Source organism: Lepisosteus platostomus, chromosome 11 (assembly GCF_059453375.1).
Source record: "Lepisosteus platostomus isolate fLepPlt1 chromosome 11, fLepPlt1.hap1, whole genome shotgun sequence".
In the NCBI taxonomy this organism is placed as follows: domain Eukaryota; kingdom Metazoa; phylum Chordata; class Actinopteri; order Semionotiformes; family Lepisosteidae; genus Lepisosteus; species Lepisosteus platostomus.
This window is the reverse complement of record NC_142621.1, coordinates 45765643-45788066: the sequence shown is the minus strand read 5'-3', so window position 1 is coordinate 45788066 and position 22424 is coordinate 45765643. Positions and strand designations below refer to the sequence as shown.

General features: G+C 43.8%; 2 protein-coding genes across 5 annotated transcripts in view; one reads left to right on the top strand and one right to left on the bottom strand.

Moving 5' to 3' along the window:
• Window positions 1-12680, bottom strand: part of grb2a (growth factor receptor-bound protein 2a) — a 40808-nt gene extending 28128 nt beyond the window's left edge. Inside the window, exons 1-2 of one of the 4 annotated variants that reach the window (XM_088600020.1) lie at window positions 12542-12680; window positions 9959-10263 (exon numbers count right to left, since the gene is read on the bottom strand). In XM_088600020.1, coding sequence (XP_088456146.1) covers window positions 9959-10036 — 78 coding nt within the window. In that variant the 5' untranslated portion in view covers window positions 10037-10263; window positions 12542-12680. Of the gene's footprint in view, window positions 1-9958; window positions 10431-11800; window positions 11932-12238; window positions 12406-12541 lie in introns of those variants that run through there. The other 3 variants (XM_088600023.1, XM_088600022.1, XM_088600021.1) reach the window with 3 other exon arrangements.
• Window positions 12681-15087: 2407 nt separating this feature from the next.
• mchr1a (melanin-concentrating hormone receptor 1a) lies at window positions 15088-22014 on the top strand. The gene is made up of 3 exons (XM_088600019.1): window positions 15088-15361; window positions 15672-15786; window positions 16548-22014. Exons 2-3 carry the CDS (start codon window positions 15690-15692, stop codon window positions 17582-17584), a joined length of 1134 nt encoding a protein of 377 aa, XP_088456145.1. The 5' UTR covers window positions 15088-15361; window positions 15672-15689; the 3' UTR covers window positions 17585-22014.
• The last annotated feature ends 410 nt before the right edge of the window (window positions 22015-22424 follow it).

Here is a 22424-nt window from a genome sequence, read left to right as displayed (position 1 = left end):
AAATAAACCAGGCACTTTTCGCTTCCCAGATCTTTCACTTTCCAAATTGGTGACTAAAACAGCACCCGTATGTGTGACCCAAGTACCAAGTGCAGTGTGGATCAGAGGTATTGAGAAACCCGGAGTTACAACAGGTCGCTAATTTCTAGAAAGAAAATGTCCTGCAAAAAAGCAGGCAAGCCGGATGTCATAATCATAGCAAAAACAGACTTCAGAATAAAAAGCTGACAGGGAATGAAGACAAAAAAAGGCAGAAGAAGCAGATCTACAGTAAAATGAAGAAGTACACTTAGGCGTACAGAATGCAAAGTATGCTCTTAAAAAAAAATCATACCACAATGCTGTTCCTCTCTTTTCTGACATCTTAAAATATCTCAGATTGAAGACAAAGTGTAGTTAGAAGGAACAGTAGCACTACATTAAAACATTCTAAGTTGAAGCTATGTGAAGCAAAAAATGAAGATCTTAAGGAAAAAGATTCTCAATCTTTGCCGTATTTCCAAAGATAATCATAAAACTTCTTAGAACAGAAGCTTTACCTTTTGCTTTTAACCTTTGTATGTTCTTAAACTTAATGTTTTAAATGTTTAAATATGTTTTGAGGTAGATCATTTCTGTAAAAGCTGCACTATATTTTGTAGGAAGGGCTTAGGTTTGAAGCACAATACTCTGTCACAAGTGAAACCAGACTACAACACTTAGTTGCACAATGAACAGCCTAGTTGCAACATAAACCTCTCCTTACACTTTGAGACAATGGTGCACAAATAGGCAAGCGTCCTGGAGGTCTTAGGTAACAATGTAACATTCTGCATGCAAGCATGGCTTTAAAAGCTAGGCTTCCAGATTCTGCTATTGCTCCTGTATAAACACTACAAATCTCAAATATCATAGGAGAGAAGAAAAAAAAAAGTTAAGATTGTTAGACAGTTGTAATTTAATGCTTCCTGTTGATTTTAAAAATATGAGTATCCATCGGCAGAGATCCAGTGGTATAAAGAAATGAAATGGTGCCGCTTCCATTAGCACAATCATTAGAAGCTTTGCTTTCAATGTGTACGCGTGCACCCCTCCTCCACATGCAGAAGAAATACCCTTAACCAATTTGGAACAAAGACAACACCCCAGAGAGGCAAGCAAAAAGCACAAAAGGGTACAGGATTAGACAGATGAAACCCTTGAGTGTTCATGGAATAAAAATAGTCGTACCCATCAGACACTCCTATCTCCCTACATATCTTTTTTTGGTACACTGGCCACCACACACCTGTACAAAAAGCTAATATGATTACTGTTAAACCCAGAATGATTCAAAATACAGATTAAGGAAAAAACTTGTTAGAAAGCAAAGAAAAAAAACAGTATTATTTCCATGTAGATTTCTTTTTATGGGGAGATAAGACAGAAGCTTCAAAGGATGTCACCCAAGACAATTTAAGACCATACTATCAGCATTCAGAACCCGCAGGCATCATATTCCATTACTAAAATATTAAGCCCTAGGAAAAACAAATCCATTGCACTTTCACAGAGGCTTGATCTATTGCATTAACCCTTGGCAGAACCACCCCCACCCCAGCCACAAAAAGGAATGATATAGTGCAAATCAAGCTAAAATAGTTACCTGCTGAATGACGATATCAGCTTTCAGGAAGATGTGTTCAAGAAAAACTGAAGGATTCAATACCACATTGGCACATCTCTTAGAACAAGAAATGAGAAAACAATAGTGCAACCACAGCACAGCTCTAAGGAAGCCATGTTTTGAAATAGCACTGGCCTGTTTTCTTGAGAGTTGGCAATCTTAACAGAAACAAATGCCCACCGTCCAACCAATTTTCACAAGGAACAAGAAGGAAGTGGGCAAAGAGTTCTGGGCAAGTCAGCTAGCATCACATGGATGGGCAGACTCTTCCAGGAGAGTACTGACATGGGGTGGGTAGGCCCAGTTCCTCCCACACACACCCATGGGTCATGAACTAACCCGTTAAGTAACCCTTTCAACGAATCCAGTAGCTTCAATTTCCTCTGCTCAAGGGTGCAATCTGTACTTTTTTTTTTTTTAAACTGGAATGCTGCATCACGTTCAGTCGAGCGCGTCTCCCAGCACACGCGCCCTCAGGAAAACATCAAAAGTGGGAAGGAAATAGCAGACTCCGAGCTGCAGCCTGAAGGAACATGACAACGTTGCGCAAAACTTTTGTACAGGGGTAGAACGTCGGTGGAGACAGTGTCAACCGGACCCCCTCCCCCACGTCATTCCTCCCACCGGCCGCAGTACAGGTCCCCATAAAAATAAACATGGATGGCCACACTCAGGTTTTTATTTTGAGTGTCTGCTGATGAGAAGAATGCACAGCAAGCAGCACACAGTACAAGACTAAACAAAAATAAATTCCACGTGACATCTGAGTAAACGGACACTGTAATCCATCCTTCTCGCCACTTGTTTGCTAAACACACAATGACAAGAAGTCAGTGTCTAAAAGCCATGTCAGCCGGCAGCATGCAGTGCGACAGTCTCTTAAAAACACCTTCATTAATCCCTAATGAGGGACATAGAGCTGTGTGGAAAGTTGCAAAGGAATAAAAAACTCAGAAGAGAGTAGAGCTATACTGAAATTGTCAGTTTCCCGAATTCCTGGAAGTTAATCTGAGCACACCAAAAATTATTTAAAAATGCTACGTTTTTCCACCAGTGCAAGGAACACGCAATACATTATCTGCACCCAACCCCCTTGTGTTACAAACAAAACCTGTTGTGAACAACGAATAATGCATGCTGTTATTATTTATTTTGCAGTAACTCTGAAAGATGCCCACTGGTAGGACTCCTGAGTGGCTCTCTGCAAGCGCAGGCTAAGCTTTATGCACCCGAGCAGGAACAGTGTCGGTCTGTGGTTGGCCTATGGTTCCTCAGGCAGCCAGCACACAAGTAACACTGTACCAGCTGGGAAGGCCTACAATCATTGGGCCAGGGCGATCTGGCTTACTGGACTGTGATCTGCTGGGCATCTACAGGCTAACGGTGCTGGAAAGAGCCTAGGAGGTCACAGCACAGGATGAAGAAAAGGATAAGATAACAGCTCTGCAGGTGGATGTTGCAGACAAGTACCCCCCTGTGTCTCATTCCCTCACAGAATGAAGTCTCAGAACAAATGCTGATTCCAAATTAGGAGAGACATTAAGACATTTAAAAAGTAAAAATGCTTATGCTCCACGTTGCAATTCTGCAGGAAAAAAAAAATACAATATAATATAAAATTAACTGGAAATTCCCTCACTCACAATGATCTGAGTCACTGGGAGGCACAGAGTCCACCAGTCCTGCTGCCCCAGAATATAAAGTCACATTCATGACTAGATTCTTGTACAGTAGGCCTACTGACCTTGGATGGGAGAAAAGAACTGAACAGTGAATGAAAAGGTCTGACAACAGGTTGCTGTTGTACCACCCCTCCCTTCTGCACACACAAACCACACACTGTCTGTGGAGAAGACGGCGCCTGAGCAACGATGATGTAAGGAGAGAAAAGCCCACCGTAGGACTAGTCTCCTAGAAACCACCGTCTGTACAAGAGGATGGGACTGCCAGAGACAAGCACTAATGCACAGAACACAATAAAAACAATAAAATGGTTCTGCCAATAACCGAGCTGGATTCAATGATATTTTTAGTGGTAGCAACAAAGATACAGCAAAGGCATCTATCATGCTGGGGCTGTCAAGACTTCCTCTGTCTTGTAACTCTGAGCGCAGGCATGAAGTATAAATAAGAAGAATAGCATAGTATGGCTTTCATCCTAGCACTGTACAAGCAGGGTAAAGTGGGGGACCGGGGGAGTCTCTGAAGAGCCCACAAACCTGGTGGTCACAGGGCGGAGATGGGAGGGTTCTGGCTAGCAGCCCTGGGGGAAGCCATCCATGTGTGCGCACAGACTTAAACAAGGACTGAATCTGTTGGGGACTGAACGTATACAAATTGTCTGCAAATGCCTAAAAAAACCAAACTGCTACCCCAGCAATTGTGTGGAGTGAGAATTTAAAAACGGTCCCTTGTGAAATTTCTGCAGCAAGTAAAAAGAGAACCTTAAGATAAGTTTGAACTTGATGTTTTCCCCAATATTTTCTAGATTTAATTTGAATTGATAAGACCACAAAACCAACAAAACGGAGGCAATACAATCAAATTACAATATCGATTTCAAACAGAACACTCTTTGTTTTACATGCGCAATCAAATTGTTTTTAGAAAGATGCAGCTTGACACGCGTCGATGTCAAAGCACTGACAAGCACATTTTCTCCGAAAACCGATTATGGGAGCTGGTTAAAGGGAAATGTTTGCCGCAGTAAAACCGCGACATCAACCATATCCCAAGAAGTGGTGGCAAAAGTCAGGTGACCCAGAAGGCTACAGAACAGGATCTCCGGCAGGTATTCATCACACTGGCAACTTACGAAGAAACACTGTAAGGGCAACCATGCGAGATGATCAACTCAGCTCCTAACCAACGTGGATCCAATATCTGCAATCCAAGCTCCATCATGATGTAGAAATTAGACCCTGGATCTTGTGCAGTCAAGGAGAATGGTTTAGCTCTCCCGGCTGTGGATCGCACACAGATCCACTCAGCCAAAAAATGGGCACATCTGTAAACACCTTCAATTTCACACCTATGGGTTCTTTGTTGACCTATACCATGAACTGCTCCCAGGCAGCTGTCTGGACACCAGTAACATTCTAGGTGCATCGGCCTGACTTAGCACAACACAGGTACTCTGTTGAGGTGACTGGCAAGTACCAGACGCATAAGGTTTTTTTTTTTTGTCTCTTGCATGAACTGTGGATGCAAGACAAGCAGCAGCATCCTGCGACGCTTCCTGTTTCAAAGAACTCATTAATGCGCTCACCAGGTTACCGATAAGCTTGGCATCGCTCCTCTTGTAAAGTCTGCTAGTAAAACCAACTGCACGTGCTTTTGCTGCACTGCAAAACACTAGACCATGGTCACCTACTGCCGATTTCACGTTGTCGATGGGTTCCTTGCTGCAAGTATTGGGCAGAGCACAGGCGTCTAACCTTCTTATAAAGAAGTACCTTACCATCCACAAAGTCATCACAATGTTGTACAATTTATAAATCACCAAACGCCAACAATTAACCCAGAAAAACATGTTAGGCTTACCTCAGCATAAACTGTGTAGCTAGCACAGGGATACTGTGAACCAGGAATCGGAAAACCATTCCCCGAACAGACTTGGGTCTTCTGGTTTTTCAATTGAGTAGTTCATTAACAAATTATTTTCAAAATTAGATGTCTATATAGAATTTTTCTTAAGGCCGTTTACAGTTGATTACACAAGACATTAGCTTCATTGATAGTACAATTACCTATAATTGACCTTGGAGCCAGATTAAGTATATTACAATTATGCAGCTAATTAAATAATTATGGAAATATGTAGCTGGGATTCACCCATGTTCAGAAGACACTGGACCCTAATGTAAACCAAACCTCATATTATAAGAATAAACAAAACACAGGCCCCTTCAGGTCATCATCATGTTGAATTTGAAAAACATCTAAACTCTTTCCCTGAGTAAATATTTGCAACACCACCATCAACCAAAGTGTGGGATCTGGCAGAAGACTGTTTGCTTGCTTATTTTCCTAAAGCTTTTGTCCCTGAAGGAGTTAACACTTGCCTCTGACGGGTCGAAATCAGAGCTGACATTGCAGAATTGTAGCACAGTGCTTTCAGTTCTTGGAAATATCTCTCATGTACCCTAAGGCTCACAGCTTCAAGTATAAACACATTGGGATACAGACCAGAATTCTCTGAAGAACCTCTAACCTTCTGATTCTAGATTGAGTCAACTGTTGCGCCACTAACAACCTCAAACACTTGACTCTCTCTTTTATTCACATCCATTCCAGCTCACATTTTTACAGCGTGCTTTTTTGTCTTATTTGTGCACATTTGTGAAGTGGTAAAAAAAGAAAAGTTATTTTTTTTTCTTTCCCGACAAGCAAAACTGCGCAAGATCCCCATTTATGTTCGGAAACAATCCTAACCCGTTCGCTTTTCTCTTAGCGTCCCTCTTTGAAAAGCTGCAACTGGACGACAGTTTTAAATCACTAGGAGAGAAGAGGAAATTTAAAAAAATACATCAAGGATTAAAAAAAAATAACTTTGTCTTGCTTTTAATCATGAACACAGACTCCCACGCACTTTTCTGAAAACAGTACAGATTTTAATATCTTGGATGCCTCAGACACCTAACAGTTCACGGAGTGCATCTGATAGCTTTAATCCCTTCTCAGCTCACACAAGTCTAGGGTGTTGGTATCTGTTAAACTGTGAAAGGCCAACTTTACTGCATATCCTACAGTTTCTGTTGTACATTTTGTACCTTTTTTCTTTTCCAATTATAAAGCCTTACTATGTGGTAGCCAGAAATGACTGAACTCCGAATTAAAATCAGCGCGCCACCCAACTGAGAGCTGTGTTAAAATACACTGTCTTTGAACGGATGGCCACAAACTCACCAGCCTCCCATCAACCCCGCCAGTCCCTCTACAATTTAAATCCAATTAGGAAATGGAGTGCATGCAGATCAATCTAACCTAAAACGTTTTTGAATGATATTGTCTTATGATCTTGCCAACCTCGAGAGCAGACCTACAGAGGCAAGAAAATCCCTGGCACGCACGCATGCATTTGTCCCGACTGCTCGTTATGTAACTCCTGCAGGAATTTAATTTTAAGTAATAGCGCTGCAGGCTCAGTGCATTACAATCAAGCTGTTCGCCTTACGCCTGCTGATTAATATTTATGTTGAGTTCACAGCTATGGCATCAGAGGAAGAGGCAAAGGCTTGCGTTTTCTACCTCTGTTGCTACACCTCACCCCTTCAGCAACGTTCCCACGTTAAGGTCCCACTTCCAGGAATCCCATGACAGACACACACATTAGGTCCTTAAGTCTTTCCTTACACCATACGGGATGACGCAGATCTCTTCAGGTCTGACATGAAAAAGCAACCATGTTGGACTAAACCACCCAACAACCCTCAATCTCCTATGGGCCAGAAAATAAATGTGGTCAAAATGAACAAAGAGGTGGTCCCTACATATCCAGACTGGGTCTCTAAATCAGTGGTACGACGTTTGTCAACTAAAATGGACGTGCACTGTAGCATCGCATTTACCAACAGGTACAAACCGGAGGAGGCCATCTGGAGAATGTGGCTTGTTTGGCTGAGAGAGGCAAATTGATCTGAGGATCCCATTCGCCCTTCTCTAGAAAGAAGCCAGGCATGTTTTGGAAGCTAATGTCCTAAGCCACTTGTTCCTTACCCCTATGCATCTTTGTGTACATATACATACCCCCTGATCTAAATTTGAAATGCACTTCCAACCAGTTTCCACATGTCAAAGCCTGCCCCCCGATCAGCACCTGAAACAGATGTTTTTCACCTCGCTAAACTGACCAGTTTGCATGCAGTAGACTGCAGTCTGTGCCATACAACCACAAAGCTTTATTATGACCAAAACACAGAAAGGAAGGCAAATCCATACAAATCTGAGGAGACTTACACTAGCAGATAAAACCCATCCATCTGCAGGTGGGAATGGGGGGTTTATCCTCAAAGTCCCAAACAGCTCCGAAGCTTGTGATAAAACAGATGGACTAAACACTACAAAAGAAAAAAATATATGCCCCGTTTCCACTGACGCATAAGAAGAGAGACACTAAGATGATTATGTCTAAATCCCCGTAGGCTTGCGCCAAAATCATCGTGAGCATTCTAACCATTACCTTAACATCCAATCCTGCTCGGCTGCTCTCCAAGATGTGAAGAACAGTTCCTTTTTTATCTGAAAGGGAACAGCTTTGCATTTTCAGCAGAATGCGATCACAATGGCTTGCAAACCAGCCAGGTTGGAAGGGCGCAATGGTGACATTAAAAACATGGGTGTCGGTGGCCTTAAATTTGAATCACAAAACTTGAGCACTGGCCTTGCCTCAAGAGTATGGGAGGCCCCACCCTTGGGCTTGTCCTTGGTTGGACTCATTTGGGTTTTTCCTGACTGGACTGATCCTAAAGCACAATAATTACAGAAATTAAATGTTCTGCATTGATGTGCATGGATACTTTGTGCTTAGATTGTGTTCTGATCTGGTACGATAATCTTCAAAGGTCCCTCCCCTTTGTTTCACTTCACTGAACTTCACTCTTTTTTTTAAATCGTTTGCTCTCCATCTCATCTTCCCACCTTCTAACTCTAGATACCTCCAACTGAGGCATGTTTCTGCCTCAGTTCATACATTACTCAGAACTAAAAACACTATACAGCGAAGAGATTAAAAGAAAAATGAATATAAATGTATTAAAATCTGTGGTTTCGTGACAGGAGATAACGACACTGTTGGTATGCCAGATATTTAAAGATAAAAGATCTTTGTACAGTTCCTTGAAAACAATGACAAATACTTCCCTGTAATTGTTTTGCAGTGGAAACATATTATACAATTAATAGCATTTGGATTTTTACAAGCAAGCCAATACTATAAAGACAACAGGGTTGGAAAATGAGGATAATTAAAAAATGGTTTAAAAATCTTTATACTCAGTACTAGAAATGTTATCACCCAAGACCAATATTGATCCGTTATAAAACCACAAGACTGAAACTTGACCAGGCAACTCTGCTTATGACTCACATGGAACACAGCCTTCAGCTTGATCAGCCAGCAAACAAAGCTATAATTATCAAATCCAAGACCTGATTCAATGTCTATACTTGCTTTCGTTAATTGATCAATCATTTAATTGAGGTAGTGAACAAACCGAATTGGTCCTTTTTTGCTTTTGACAAAACATCACAGGACGTTACAGCCTCTCATTTCAAGTTACGCCGCGCTTAGGAATTAAACATCTACAACTTGGAAAAACCATAAATCATCTGCGACTGTATTCAAAATAATTCGGGAACAGAAGCATTTAAGAAAAGGTTTTTAAAAACATGCAGCGACAATCCTGTCAAATTGTGGAAAGCACACAAGCAAATTTGCATAAATTCATGAGAAGTGTAAAGAACAATAGCGCTTAGGAGTTAAAACTGTGATCTCACATAGAACTATCTGCTTGCAGACCTCTGCTCATGCTATGCCATGTCTATGCGAGTTCCAATGTTGCAACATATGGCTTTGACGGATCTTAATAGCAGATGAACTGCTGTAAACTCCATGACCAGCTCTACCTTGTATCATCAATGATGCTGGGCAAACAGTTACAGAACCCTTCCACCTCCCCAACGAAGACATTTTGACAGATCCCCCATCTACAGCCAGATGACAAGTAAATATCATTCTGGGGAAATTGCATAAGGAGAACACACAACCTCTAGCTTCGGCATTGAGAGGTTCGCCGAAGAAGCTGCAGAATTTCAATGTTCTGACGTCTGTCTTCCACAAGAAGACCATAGCGAAGCCTCGAACGGGTGTCTTCGTTTCACGCAGAGGACTTGTTTTGTGCTCTGAGGCCACTGACAGATTAAAACACAGCTATGAACACATCACACCAAAACTGCAGCAGTGAAATTTGAACCTCCGACAGCTTAAAACAAGGCAAATAAAAAGACCATTGTTATGTTATGCTGAACCACAAAGATAAATCACAAGAAGTCTTCACTTCACCTTCATTGCAGAACAGCTGTCATCTTGAGTAATGGTCAATTTAACAGGAGAAAAGCCGAAGAGATGGTCTAAAGAACAGTGAATTAGCATAACCCAAATCTGCCCTTACTTGCTGCAGAGTACTGTACTTTACTATGCTGTGCGCAGCACGTTAACGCAAATGAAACAGCAAACGCTATGTGAGGTGATGGACTTTCAAACACAAATATCTGATTAGCGCTCCTTCCGGTAAGTATAAAATCGACGATTACCTTCAGGACATCTCCACGTTTAAAACTTAATTCGTCGTCGGCAGTGGCTTTAAAATCGTATTTGGCAACGGCCTCCATTCTCCGGGGTTCTGCTGGGACACCTGTGAGCTTTTATAGTTTCGTACAGGTACAGTCTGTCGATGCAGCAGGGTGGAGATTTTACTCCCTTATTCTGCTGGCAAGTGAGATAAAAAAAGCAAGAAAAATAACAGAATCCGTGGACCACTCGCTTCGAGTCTCTCTCCTCCCGGCTACGACCCGTTTCTCCGGGGTTAGCTCCTCACATAAAGGTCGCTGTCACGTATCTGCAAAGGCAAAGATACATCAGTGAGCCTCCCCAGGCTACGTAATTTAAATAGTATCAGTAAAGCACAAAAATATAATAATAAGGGACTAATTTAAAAGTGTTTGATCGAGCCGCGCCCTGGAGATCCGACTTGCAATGAAAGGCAAACGCTCAGCAAAAGAGGAAGGAAACCATCTGGCTGACATGCGAGTTAGCCAACCGCAACCCCACTGCGTCCCGACAGCCAATCAGGATGGGGCAAGCTTATAACGTCCAATTAGAGCCGACGTAATCGCTCTCCACCAATGGGACGCCCCAGTCCTCCGGCTCGTCCAATCAGCCGCCAGGAATGTTGACAGCGCCAATCACACATCAGCACAGCTTCCGCGGAGTGACCAATCCGGGCTCCGCATAGGCCACAGGCCGCTTCCATATTTATCAATCGTGCACTGCATTGATCTCTCCGTCTGCTACATGGCACAAAGTAACACTTTAAAGCTACAAGCGCCACACATGGGATCAGTCGCGTTTTGCCGTTAACGCCAATGCTCCCTGTGATGACTTAAAAAAAACACACCGAGAAACGGGGGGAAAAAAAACAGTCGTTAAAATGTAGGATGGAAACATAATTCGTCAGCTCTTACAAGAATGCAAGAAAAAGTAACCCTTTGTGTACAGGAACTGTGCGTTTGCTTCCGAATTATAATAATAATAATTGCTTACACTTATATAGCGCTTTTCTGGACACTCCACTCAAAGCGCTTTACAGGTAATGGAGATCCCCTCCACCCCCACCGATAATAAATTCTTAAAATGTCAGAAACCCTGAACCGCAGACGTCTCGCAGAATACAGAAAGCATCGTCTTAAGAAAACTTTCGGGGAAGTCTCGATCCACCTTCCTTCGCGACGTCAGTATTTTGATCATGCGCGCAATTTTATTCTCGTATAGCATTTTACTTTTTTTTTATTGTTGATCGATCTAGACAATAAAGCTTAATTTTTTTCTTCTTCGTAGAATTAGAAAACCTAGCCAATGATGTCGCAGACAAGGTATTAATATTTCCACAACTCAATATTTAACCCCACCATCGCCAGTTTTCTTAAAACTTCACGCTCGAGATCTGACCCGATCTTATTTAAAACCGTTTACAACTTTCAAAGAATATTATTTAACACGACTACCGTTTTATCGCGAACAACAAACTTCGTAATCCTTTTCGTAACTTCGTCAACTGAGTTACACCCATAAACGTTTGTTGCCTACCAAACTCATGACATTTATCAATTGAAATTCGAAATCAAAGTGTCGATTAACTTGGACAAAACTATCGATAACGCCAGGAAAGATCGATCCAGCGATACCCCCGAAACATCCCGACTAGACATAAATAAGAAATCTGCCTACATTCACATTTTTGAATACAACAGCAACGATAAATAAATGTTGGTTGAAAGAAAAACCAATGAAGGCATCCGTTCTGAACCACTGCGCTACCGAATAGCATCGTTCGTCCAGAATAAATACTCGTGAGTTTAAGTTTAAAAGGGTCTTACGCGCTGAATGACCCGAGCACAGCCCCCTCCGTCCCGACAGGGAAGTCTCCCAGCCGGATTTGTTCTAGATGGTTCCTCGATGGGAGTTAATAACAGCTGTGCCCTGCGCCGTAGCTCGCAGACTCGACAGCCAACACCAACCACTCAAGTCAAAGATCACTTCTAGCTAATGGCCCTCAAAACCCCACCACCACCACCAACAACAACAACAACAACTACTACTACAACCGGAGCCCTGGCGTTAGATGGCACCGGCCTGATTTGGGATTTCGTGATTAAGAGGGGTGGAAAACAAACAAACACCAACTTCGCCGTGCACTGGCACCGTGAGGGGACATCTGGGCGCCTGTGCACCGGGGCGACCGCGCTGACATCGGGGCGAAGTGTCGCACTCGCTGGGCGAAACGCTCGGGTTTTTTTAAAAAATATATATATAACCTCTCCGTCGGTACGACGAAGGGAAGCGCTGACGAGCCGAGCGCTGCTCCGCACGCCGTCTGTCAGGAGCGTCTCTCCCACCACCCCGACTTATCTATTTATTTTCTTTTTAAAAAAAAAAACCTTCCACTTTCTGGGGGCTCCTTGTTTTCGGTTTCCTCCCTCGGACGCTGACTGTGTCCCAGGCCCCAGGAGCGGAAAAAAAAAAAACTGAAGACAACACTTCGCGTCTTTCCTGTTTCAAAAAACACCAGGCCAAAATAACAGTAGACGAGAGAGAGAGAGAAAAAAACAGTAACTCACCCCCACTTCAACTTTAACCGGGTGAATCCAGCTCAAACACACAGCTTGACCGTTCTCGGGGTTGGGAAATACACACTTTGTTACACAGGAATAGTAACTTGTAACCCTTTCTCTGAATCCCCCCCCCCTTTCTTCTTCTTTTTTTTTTGTACCCGTTAAAAAAAAAATCCCGATATTTATTTCCGTTTCCTTCCAGATGCGGTCCTGCTCGCTGCCTGCCTCACGGCTCGAGCCGGATCTCGCGATACCTGCCCGCGGCGTGCGGGACTGGGGCGGGGCTTGGCGGGGGGGAGGGGGAGGAGCCTCGGACCCCTTGCTGGGGGCTCTGCGGGGTGGGCGTCAGGAGATTAGCATCGCCACCAAGCCGGTGGGCATGCTCGCTTCCGAAGCTGCCTTGGTCACTATGATCAAAACCCTCTTCTTCAGAAAAGCCTTTACTGAACTGGTTCCATTCCTCACCCCTCTGCTCTTCTTAGCGCCACCTTCCACCGTCTCCTTCCACTATTGTTCGATAGATAGATAATACTTTATTAATCCCGTAGGGAAATGGATGTGTGACAGCAATCCAGCCCAAGACAAGCAAAACAGACATCAGAATAGTTATAAAACAAAATAAATAAATACATAGGTGTGTGCAAAATGTGCCGATCATAGTCGCTGTAAAAACAATAAAATATGTGCAAAATGTGCATAGGTTTATACAGACTGATTGTCCCAAAAGTACAATGGAGTAAACATGCTGTCCATAGAGGAGCAAATGAATATTACAATATTACAATAATACAATATATGTCTTTTCATCTTCGTATCCCTATTAAAGGTGTTCCCCTCATTGTCGTGACTCATTGCGGAAGTGCGAATTCCAGCTCTCCCGCGCTCCTTGTCATTGCTGTCAGAGCAATACTTCAGCCGAGTAGACGTTTATAGATACTCGGGTGGAAATGCTAACTTGTTTCCACCCCGAGTCCTTATTTGCTATCCGTATTGATTTAACTGGGCAATTTGACGCCTTTCCTTCTTCATGAGATGGAGAGTTAAAGAGACCTATCAAACCCGGAGCTCGGTCTTAATTGCTGGTTTCAATTGTTTACTCACCTGCACAGCCGTAGTGTTTTTAACCCATTTCCGAGGTGTTTATAGATGAGTTTATTTTTAATGAAGTGAATGCGTGTGGGCAGTCGGCTGTACAAGGCATTAAGAAAAAAAAACTAGGTATGTGTAAGAAAAATAGGTAATAATAATTCCTTACACTTATAGAGCGCTTTTCTGGACTCTCCGATCAAAGCGCTTTACAGATAATGCGTGGAGTGATGGAGCCAGTTCATAGATGGGGATTATTAAGAGATCATGATCACTCCTGTCAAGAAGCGCTCGGTTTTCCATTTCCATACAAACGACGGCGCCTTTTTTTACAAGTTGTTACAAGTTGCAAGGTCACTATACTGGGGCATTAGCCCCACACAGAGCGCAGGGTGAGCGCCCCCTACTGGCCCCACTAACACCCCTTCCAGCAGCAACCTTCGTTTTTCCCAGGAGGTCTCCCATCCAGGTACTGACCGGCACCTGTTGAGCTTCAGGCGGCTGCCAGTTGCGAGTTGACAGTGTGGCAGTGTGACACGGCTGCTGGCCGAGTAGACAACAGCGGGGTCAACTCATTGACTGCTCGAGTTGGGGGAGAAAGCATAACACACCATGGCTAACCTGGAATCCAGCTTGTGACCTCTGAACTAGGATGGCTCAGATCCCTTAGCTACTGTCACGCACAGCACACAGATGTGCCGAATGGTCTCCCCTCGTTCTCATGATATGTGCTTGCGGTGGGGCTGCCCTTGCCCAGATCTCTTCCTAAAATCCTATACTCTTAAATAAGTCATGATTTCCCTTTAATTACCATGCGCTATGATTAATTTATAGGCTACAATGAGCCTGTCTTGTACAAATTCTGAATACGCTCCCCGCCTGCGATTATACAACAACTTCTTTCGCGAACGGAGAAACAGCCGGTGAGCGCCAACCCTGGGAAGAAACAGGGATTTTATTCCCTGACCTCTGGCGCCACCTTGTGGGCAAGGACACACAGGACAGGACTCGCTGCTTCCAGGTGGTGCTGGAAAACCTCGCCGCCGGTCCTGCTGATGCGGCGACCGCATTTAGTGCTGAGAATCTGACACCTTCGGATAAGCAGAAAGCAGGAGTTGGAAAATTTCTAGAACGTGTTTGATTCTGATCATAAATAGTTAGACTGAGGAACGTTGAACAGTCTGGCACCAATTAGTTGCTATCACTTCAGATTAGGGCTTGGAAATTCTATGAACACATCTTACATAAAAAGTAGATTTAACAGGGTTGCTATTAACCTTAACGGAATGTTTAAGTACATAATAAACCATCTTTATGTATAAATGTTTATCAATGTAATTTTGACGGTTCATTTACTGTTTTTTTTCTATATCTAAAGCATTATTTGCAACCTTAAGCTTTACATTTCTTGTTCAAGTGCCTCGTTATATTCAAGATAAGACTTCATTAATCATAATTAAGGGAAAGTGAGGCGTTACAGCAGCCCAGCCCAAGAAAAGCAAGACAGACATCAGAGCAGACTAGAATTGAGACACAGCCGTGGCATTCTTGGACGTGAACTGGGGTGTCAAAGGGAGAGAGGCGCTAGACGGAGTCGGGACGTGAAGAGAGCGGTCACGTCCGCTACACGTCAGAGGCTGACGAGTTTGAAATACCTGACGAACAGAAGCAAAACATCGGTAGTTCGGAGCATCTCATTGCGGATTGAGATCTGCGTGCGCACAACAGATCGAACAGTAGGTGAGGAGGCTTAAAGAGCAGAAATATTCATCTTTCTTTCCTACTGACGTGAAATTAATACGCGCGATAGGAGCAATTCTAGCAAATCATATGTCTGTAAGAGCATCTAATTGAAAATAAGCAATTGGCACGAAGGGTTAAAATATTGACACTGACTCAATTTTATAGCTCTTCTAAGTCTTTCAATACAGTAAAAAAATCAGCTGAATTTTCACACTTTTATATGATTTTCCATTAAAGTATCTTCGCATTTTGAAGTAGCTGATTTTTATTTGACAACATTGGTTTGACGCGTTGTTATTGTGTCTAGATCACAGTTCTGAGATTGATGGGTTTTGAAAGAAACACACCTTTCGTTCTTGAAAACATGACCTACGTAAACTCACCCCTCGTCTCCAAAAATTATTCTTCCAGTAACCAGACAGGTAAGAGCGCTCCAATTTACTTGGAACAAAGTATTATTTCATTTCTTCTAACTACTGACAAGGTCTCCACCGAGAGAAGGTCGTTTATATAAGCAGTGTTTAACGTACTGTATTGGTGAGCAGACGAATGAACTGGCTTAATTCGACAAGCAATTTAGGCGATGTGGTGAAATATTTTAGCAAAGCGTGAAAGAGGAAAAAAGACGAATTTGTCCTGTTACAGTAATGTGGTTTCACGATTTACAAAGTTATTGGAATCCAGTTCTACGAAACGAATGCGTTTCGTACACTTTGAAATCACAGGAACGTGTGAAGAAGCTGCATTTAGCAAATCTGCCCGAGCCGATTCCCGTGTGAATTGAGCACCGGGAGTCCTGAACTGCATCGATGTCTCTGACTCGACCTAGCAACCCGGGAGACACGGGGCTCTTTCACTGAACGACCGCCTTTTGTCTTAACAACTGGTTTTATCTACCCGGTTTTGTATGGGTGGACTGGTCCTTCTAGAATTAGCCCGGTGTTTACATTTTTAATGCCGCAGGTGGTGTATCTCGTGACTTGTTTTGTTGATGTCCTGAAGAATGCAGTCTGAAAAAAACAACAACACCTAAAGTGGGAATCTGAACGGCCGAGACACAAAACGCAACGATTTGAGCGATGTGGAAAATGTTACAGTTCTGCAAGTGTTCTGTAACTCCAAGGTCCTGCCGTGAAGTGCTTAGCGCATCGTTAACCCCCGTTATTCCCTGTCTCCCTCCCAGCTGCGGAAAGGGGCCATGCGCCCTATACCGATGTGATCATGCCCAGCATTTTCGGGGTCATCTGTTTCTCGGGGATCATCGGGAACTGCATCGTGATCTACACCATCGTGAAGAAGACCAAGTTCCGAGCCAAGCAAACGGTGCCAGACATCTTCATCTTCAACCTGTCCATCGTGGACCTGCTCTTCCTGCTGGGGATGCCTTTCCTCATCCACCAGCTGCTGGGCAACGGCTCGTGGTGCTTCGGCGCCGCCATGTGCACCATCATCACCGCGCTGGACTCCAACAGCCAGATCGTCAGCACCTACATCCTCACGGCCATGACCCTGGACAGGTACCTGGCCACCGTCCACCCCATCCAGTCCAACTACGTGCGCACGCCCTGCGTGGCGGCGGCGGTCATCGGCCTGGTGTGGCTGCTGTCCCTCCTGACCATCGTCCCTGTCTGGATGTACGCGGGCCTGATGCCCCTCAGTGACGGCTCTGTGGGCTGCGCTCTACTGTTGCCCAACCCCGCCACGGATGCCTACTGGTTCACCCTCTCCCAGTTCCTGCTGGCTTTCGCCTTCCCCCTGGCCGTCATCTGCGCCGTCTACTTCAAGATGCTCCAGCACATGTCTTCCTCCGTGGCCCCCCTGCCCCCGAGGAGCCTGCGGCTGCGCACCCGGAAGGTCACCCGCATGGCGGTGGCCATCTGCCTGGCCTTCTTCGTCTGCTGGGCTCCCTACTACATCCTGCAGCTGGCCCACCTGGGCGTGCAGAGGCCCACTGTCGCCTTCGTCTACGCCTACAACATCGCCATCAGCCTGGGATACGCCAACAGCTGCATCAACCCCTTCCTCTACATCGCCCTCAGCGAGACCTTCAAGCGGCGGCTCGTCGTGGCCATCCGGCCCGCCAGCAAGGAGTGCCGGGTCAACAACAGCACGACGGAGGGCAGCGTCAGCCTGAGAGTGGTCCCCGAGTCCCTGCAGCAGTGCCCGTTCCTGGGGGACTTCTCCCACAGCGGGCTGCCCGTCACTGTGGCGGTCCGCTGACGCGGCGGGTCCCCCCCCCCGGGGGATCTGTGGTGGCAGCTCGCGGACGTAGAGCTGGTGAAAGTCCGCTGTTGCTCCCAGTTCCTCGCATCTGCCCCCAGTGCAGGCCAGGCGACCAGCGGACGACGTGTCTTGGCTCAAACCTGCACCCACGGCCGTGTCCCACCTGACTGGGGGAACGTGCTGGCGTGTTCCGTTAGATGAATGAGTTAAAAGTCCATCCAGAGCAGTCATGCTGCATGTGATCCAACAGCGTGCACAGATTGACTGTGATTTTTACTCCTTCCTTCACAGCCCACTAACACTGTCCCCTTTGGAGACCACTGACAGAACAAGTGTTATGTGTCAAACCAAAAGATATTGGCAGGCAGGTGGCATCCCACCTACAGGGTGAATTATTATTCTTTAAACAGAAATTCAGAAATGATTCATTTCAGTACTTTGCCATAATGTAGATAACTGTTATTGCTAATAGTAAATGGAGGCCTTTACAGGCAAGTTCCTTTGATCAGGGGACAACATGCCCAGTTTGTCCTGCATCTCTGCTTAATGAGGTAAAAGTCTGTCTAGAGCATGTGATCCAACAGTGTGCAGTGAATGACTGCGATTTTTAAGTAGGGCTTGTTAGGGTAAATCTAATTTAAGGTGCAATCGATTTTTTAAAAGATTGCTGGTCGGATTACACATTGCACTGTTTGTACCTCCTAATCAATTTAACACGACTTCTTTAGCCAAAGAAAATAATGTTTGGACATGAGGTTGAGCCTCTGTAATGAAGAGTCCGATTATTTACTGCAATATTCAGAATTAATAGAGTGTTCAGTTTGGGATCTCTGCAATTTTCTCCACTTATTTTCCCCTTCTGCTGTTTTTCAATGTGCAAATTCTTTTTACAAGCTTCACAGATACTATATGTGCAGGACACCCATGCTTGTTTTACAAAATACAAATATATATCCTATTTAAGGTTTTACTCCTCGAATGGAAATAAATACCAGACAACCTCCTATGGTGTGCAAAAAGAATGGAATGGAAGTGAACCTTCACTCAGTTACACTTGGACATTTCCTTCATCGAGATGGGTCACACTCTGCAAATATTAGAAAAGGAACTGGCTGACTGATATTCTGAAGGGCATTTGCAATTTCAAATAACCGGACCGGCTCTCCTCAAGTAAACCTTCCTCCTGGGACAGTACCATAGTTTTTCCTTGCGGTGCTATTTTGCAAGTCGGCATTGATCTGACCCGTTCTTCTTTCCCCACTGCTGTGTTGAATGTTTGCGGTGCAAAGCTGGGCCACTGCATCATCACCTGGTGCTGTGAACCCCGGGGAAAAGCAGGAAGGATGTACAGGATGGGACTGATAAACAGTTACATGCAAAATGAAAAACTGTATTCCGAAGTTTCAAGTGGAAAAACCTTGTCGAACATACGGCAGGTACAGTTTCATGTGCAAAGCATGTAAACAGCTTTCTAAATTCCAACAGACCAGATGTTGTATTTCCATTACTTTCTATCAGATTCTCCTGTAAAGGATCCTTGGAGGAAGTTTAGATAACAGGACTGATTGAACAAGGATACCCCTTGAACAAATTGCGTTCTTGAATCAACTCTCCATTCCCTTAACCGATTTACTTAAACTACTGTACAGTATATTCAGCGGAGCCGTGGTAGTTCAGATGGCAAGGGCATCTGGCTCCTGACAGGTAGGTCTTGGGTTCAATCCCACATAGGGGCAAGTGATGTGGCTTACCCTATCTCCTTCCAGACAGCTCCCAGGTCCACTCAGCCTACTTTCCAAATGAGTACCGGAGGTAATGGGCTGGCCAGAGTGTGATGCTGACCACATCACCTCCAGTGTCAGATGGTCAAGAAAATGGTGGCCCTTGCCCCCCATTCCCCCATGGGCCTCTGATGGCCTGAAAAGGGACTTAGCTTTACTGGACATTTCACAAGCTGATTGTAATAACAATCCTATGCTACTGCAAAGGCTGAAATTCCGATATCATTGTGATGTTACTGCTGTTGTTGTCATTATCTTTAATTTGACTGAACACTGAATCACTGTGCGACGGTGGGCTGACAGATTCGCTGTGGCGCTTGTGCTGTTATCAGTGCTTTCTTGAACAGTTTGCAATGGTTATCATTCTGCTCAGCGCAGAGATCTTTAACAACCTGCATTTATGCCAGAGCAGTCACTGCAGCCCTTCCTTCACAGCCCACTAACACAGGACCCTCTGGAGACCACTGACAGAACAAGTGTTTTGTGTCAAACCAATAGATATTGGCAGGCCATTGCCTTGGCATCCCACCCACAGAGTAAATTATTATTCTTTAAACATAAATTAAAACATGATTTATTTCAGTACTTCAGTGCCATACTGTAGATACCTATTAATGCTAATAAGAAATGGATGCCCTGACAGGCAATATAATACGTTCTTAAGAAAAATGATTAATTTTAAAACAGTTATTTCTAAGAAGGCATAAATAAGAGCTTGGCTAGCGACACAGTTAAAGGCTGTCCATCTGCTGCCTGTTGTTTTTATACTGAGCAGAAAATGATGTTTGCAGAAAGCACAGCAAGCCCACAAGAGGCAGCAGTGATGCCAAGAGCCCTGTAATGGGGTGTTGGGCTAAGAACACTAATTTGCCCTCTTTTGGGGGGATCAGTCTTTAGCCTTAATGTTTTTGTTTGCAAGAGCAGCGAAAAAACAGGGCTATGAATCATTTCCAAATGCCAGCTGACTAAGAGAATAAATTGCACAGCACAAATGTCTCTGAAAGGCTTTTCAATCATTAATGTTTTCTCTGTCAACACACAGCCTGCTTTCAACAAGGCTGCAAAATGCCAACTCAACAACCCAGCTCTGAGTGGGCACTTACTGTAGGGAGAGTGAGGAATATCTAACGTTTTGCCCAATTTATAGGGTGTCCAAAAAGCTGGCTTTGTACCCCAAGCTGTGTGAATTCAATCGTTCGCTTTGCCAAGAGAGAGACCTGCAAAAGCACTGCTGATTGTCTTCTGTGCATGCCAGTGTCAGTGAGATCAATACTGGAGATCTTATGCTCTGAGCTGTGGTAACAGATATGCACAGCAGACTTAATATAGTTCTACTTTGTTTTAGTACTTGTTGTTTTGTTAGAAACTGATTCCTTTGTTTTTGTATGATGAAGATAAAGCACTTTTTCTTGACTTGTATGCTGGCCTCTATCTCACCTTTTGTAAAACGCCCAATACCAGTTCCTTTCAAGAGGATCCTTTAACTGTTTTTCTTTTTCTTTATTTACAACTGCTGTAAAGCACTTTGAGATGCTACTTTTAAAGGCACTATATAAAATAAAGTCTATTATTATATTATTCCAATTGTCACAGCAGTATAGTGACATAAATATCAAGAAGGAAATGCAAAGTGTCTTGGAAACGTGATTCTTTCCTTGAAGAAGAGGAACTGAGGAACCAAGGAACTTTTACATATTTTTTTCTTGCTCTCACAGAAAAAAAAAATGTCTTTACAAAAGGAAATCTCTTCTTTTGCTGTTAGGTTGTCTCTTACAGGCTGCCTGAAAACCGCTTGATGCACGGATTTATTTCTGACAGCACCTTTACCACCTTGTAGCCTGAACTGGTCAGATCCGAGCAAGACTGGGATGACAGCTTCAAGTCCAGACCAGGTGGCTGCTGTGAGTGGTGCTGGGGGACCAGTAATTGGCACTGTTCGCACTGGAACAGAATGTCCAAACCAGTGCCGCAGTATTGTATAGGAGATGTTAAACTGACTTCAATCAGCAATGATCTGATGGCACCATTTGTAATATTAGAAGTGTTAATCCTAGTGTCATGGATAAATTCCACCCTGGATTTGCACGATCTGGCCTTTATAAATGTTTGCTCTTAATTCAATCGGTGAAGCAGTTTCTAGGAAGAGTGGGTGCTGCAGTTCAGTGAAAGATGAAATAGGCCCGTTCCCATTTGCAGAGCTCTTTGGTATCCTTTGGGATGAAAATCACTCCATAAATGCAAGCAATTATTATTGATTATTTTGCTGTTGCTGCTTTACTTCCTGTGAGTGGTTGCAGAACACTACTGCTCAGCTTATCGAGTCCTCGCAGACTGAGACTTGTCTCACACAGTAGCTTGGTCCCAACGCACTTGCTCTGTACCATCATAAGGGATTCACTAATGCAGCAGACATGGTAGGAATGGTGGTTTCAGACCAAATACATTCAGCAACATCCTTGTGCTCTCTTTCCTTGAGCCCCTGCCAGTTAAAGTATTGTTTCCTTTTTTTATTTGTGCAGAGGTATTTGTTAGTTCTAAGTGGCTGTGTTAAACAATGTTATGTCACGCTAATATAAGTCTGCTACAGATGAGTGTACTCTGTTCTTTAAGTGTTCTTTATGAAATATAAAATATGTTGAATACCAACCATATTGTTGGGTTCCTGTGACTTTGGATAATGTCTAATGTCTACTCTAACTTGCTTTAGCCCAGCTGTGGGTCAGACAGCATCTGGATGGTACAATTCACTTACAAGACTCTGCGTTATGCACACTGGCAGTTAAACACATATTTCACAATGTGTTATTATTTGTCTTGAAGGGTACTACAGTAGATGAGTTATATCTTAAATGGCCTTTCACACTCAAGAGCCTGACTGAGTAAGAATTCATTTGGGTTTCCATAGAATTAAAGAATCAATATCAACCAAGTGTGTAATCACCCAAAAGGCATTTTATACTTCTCTAAGCAAAGTGTATAATTTGTATAATGTCTTTATAGAGCAAAACTAAACACAGCATGGAGTTTGCTACATTTTAAACTAATTAACCTTTACA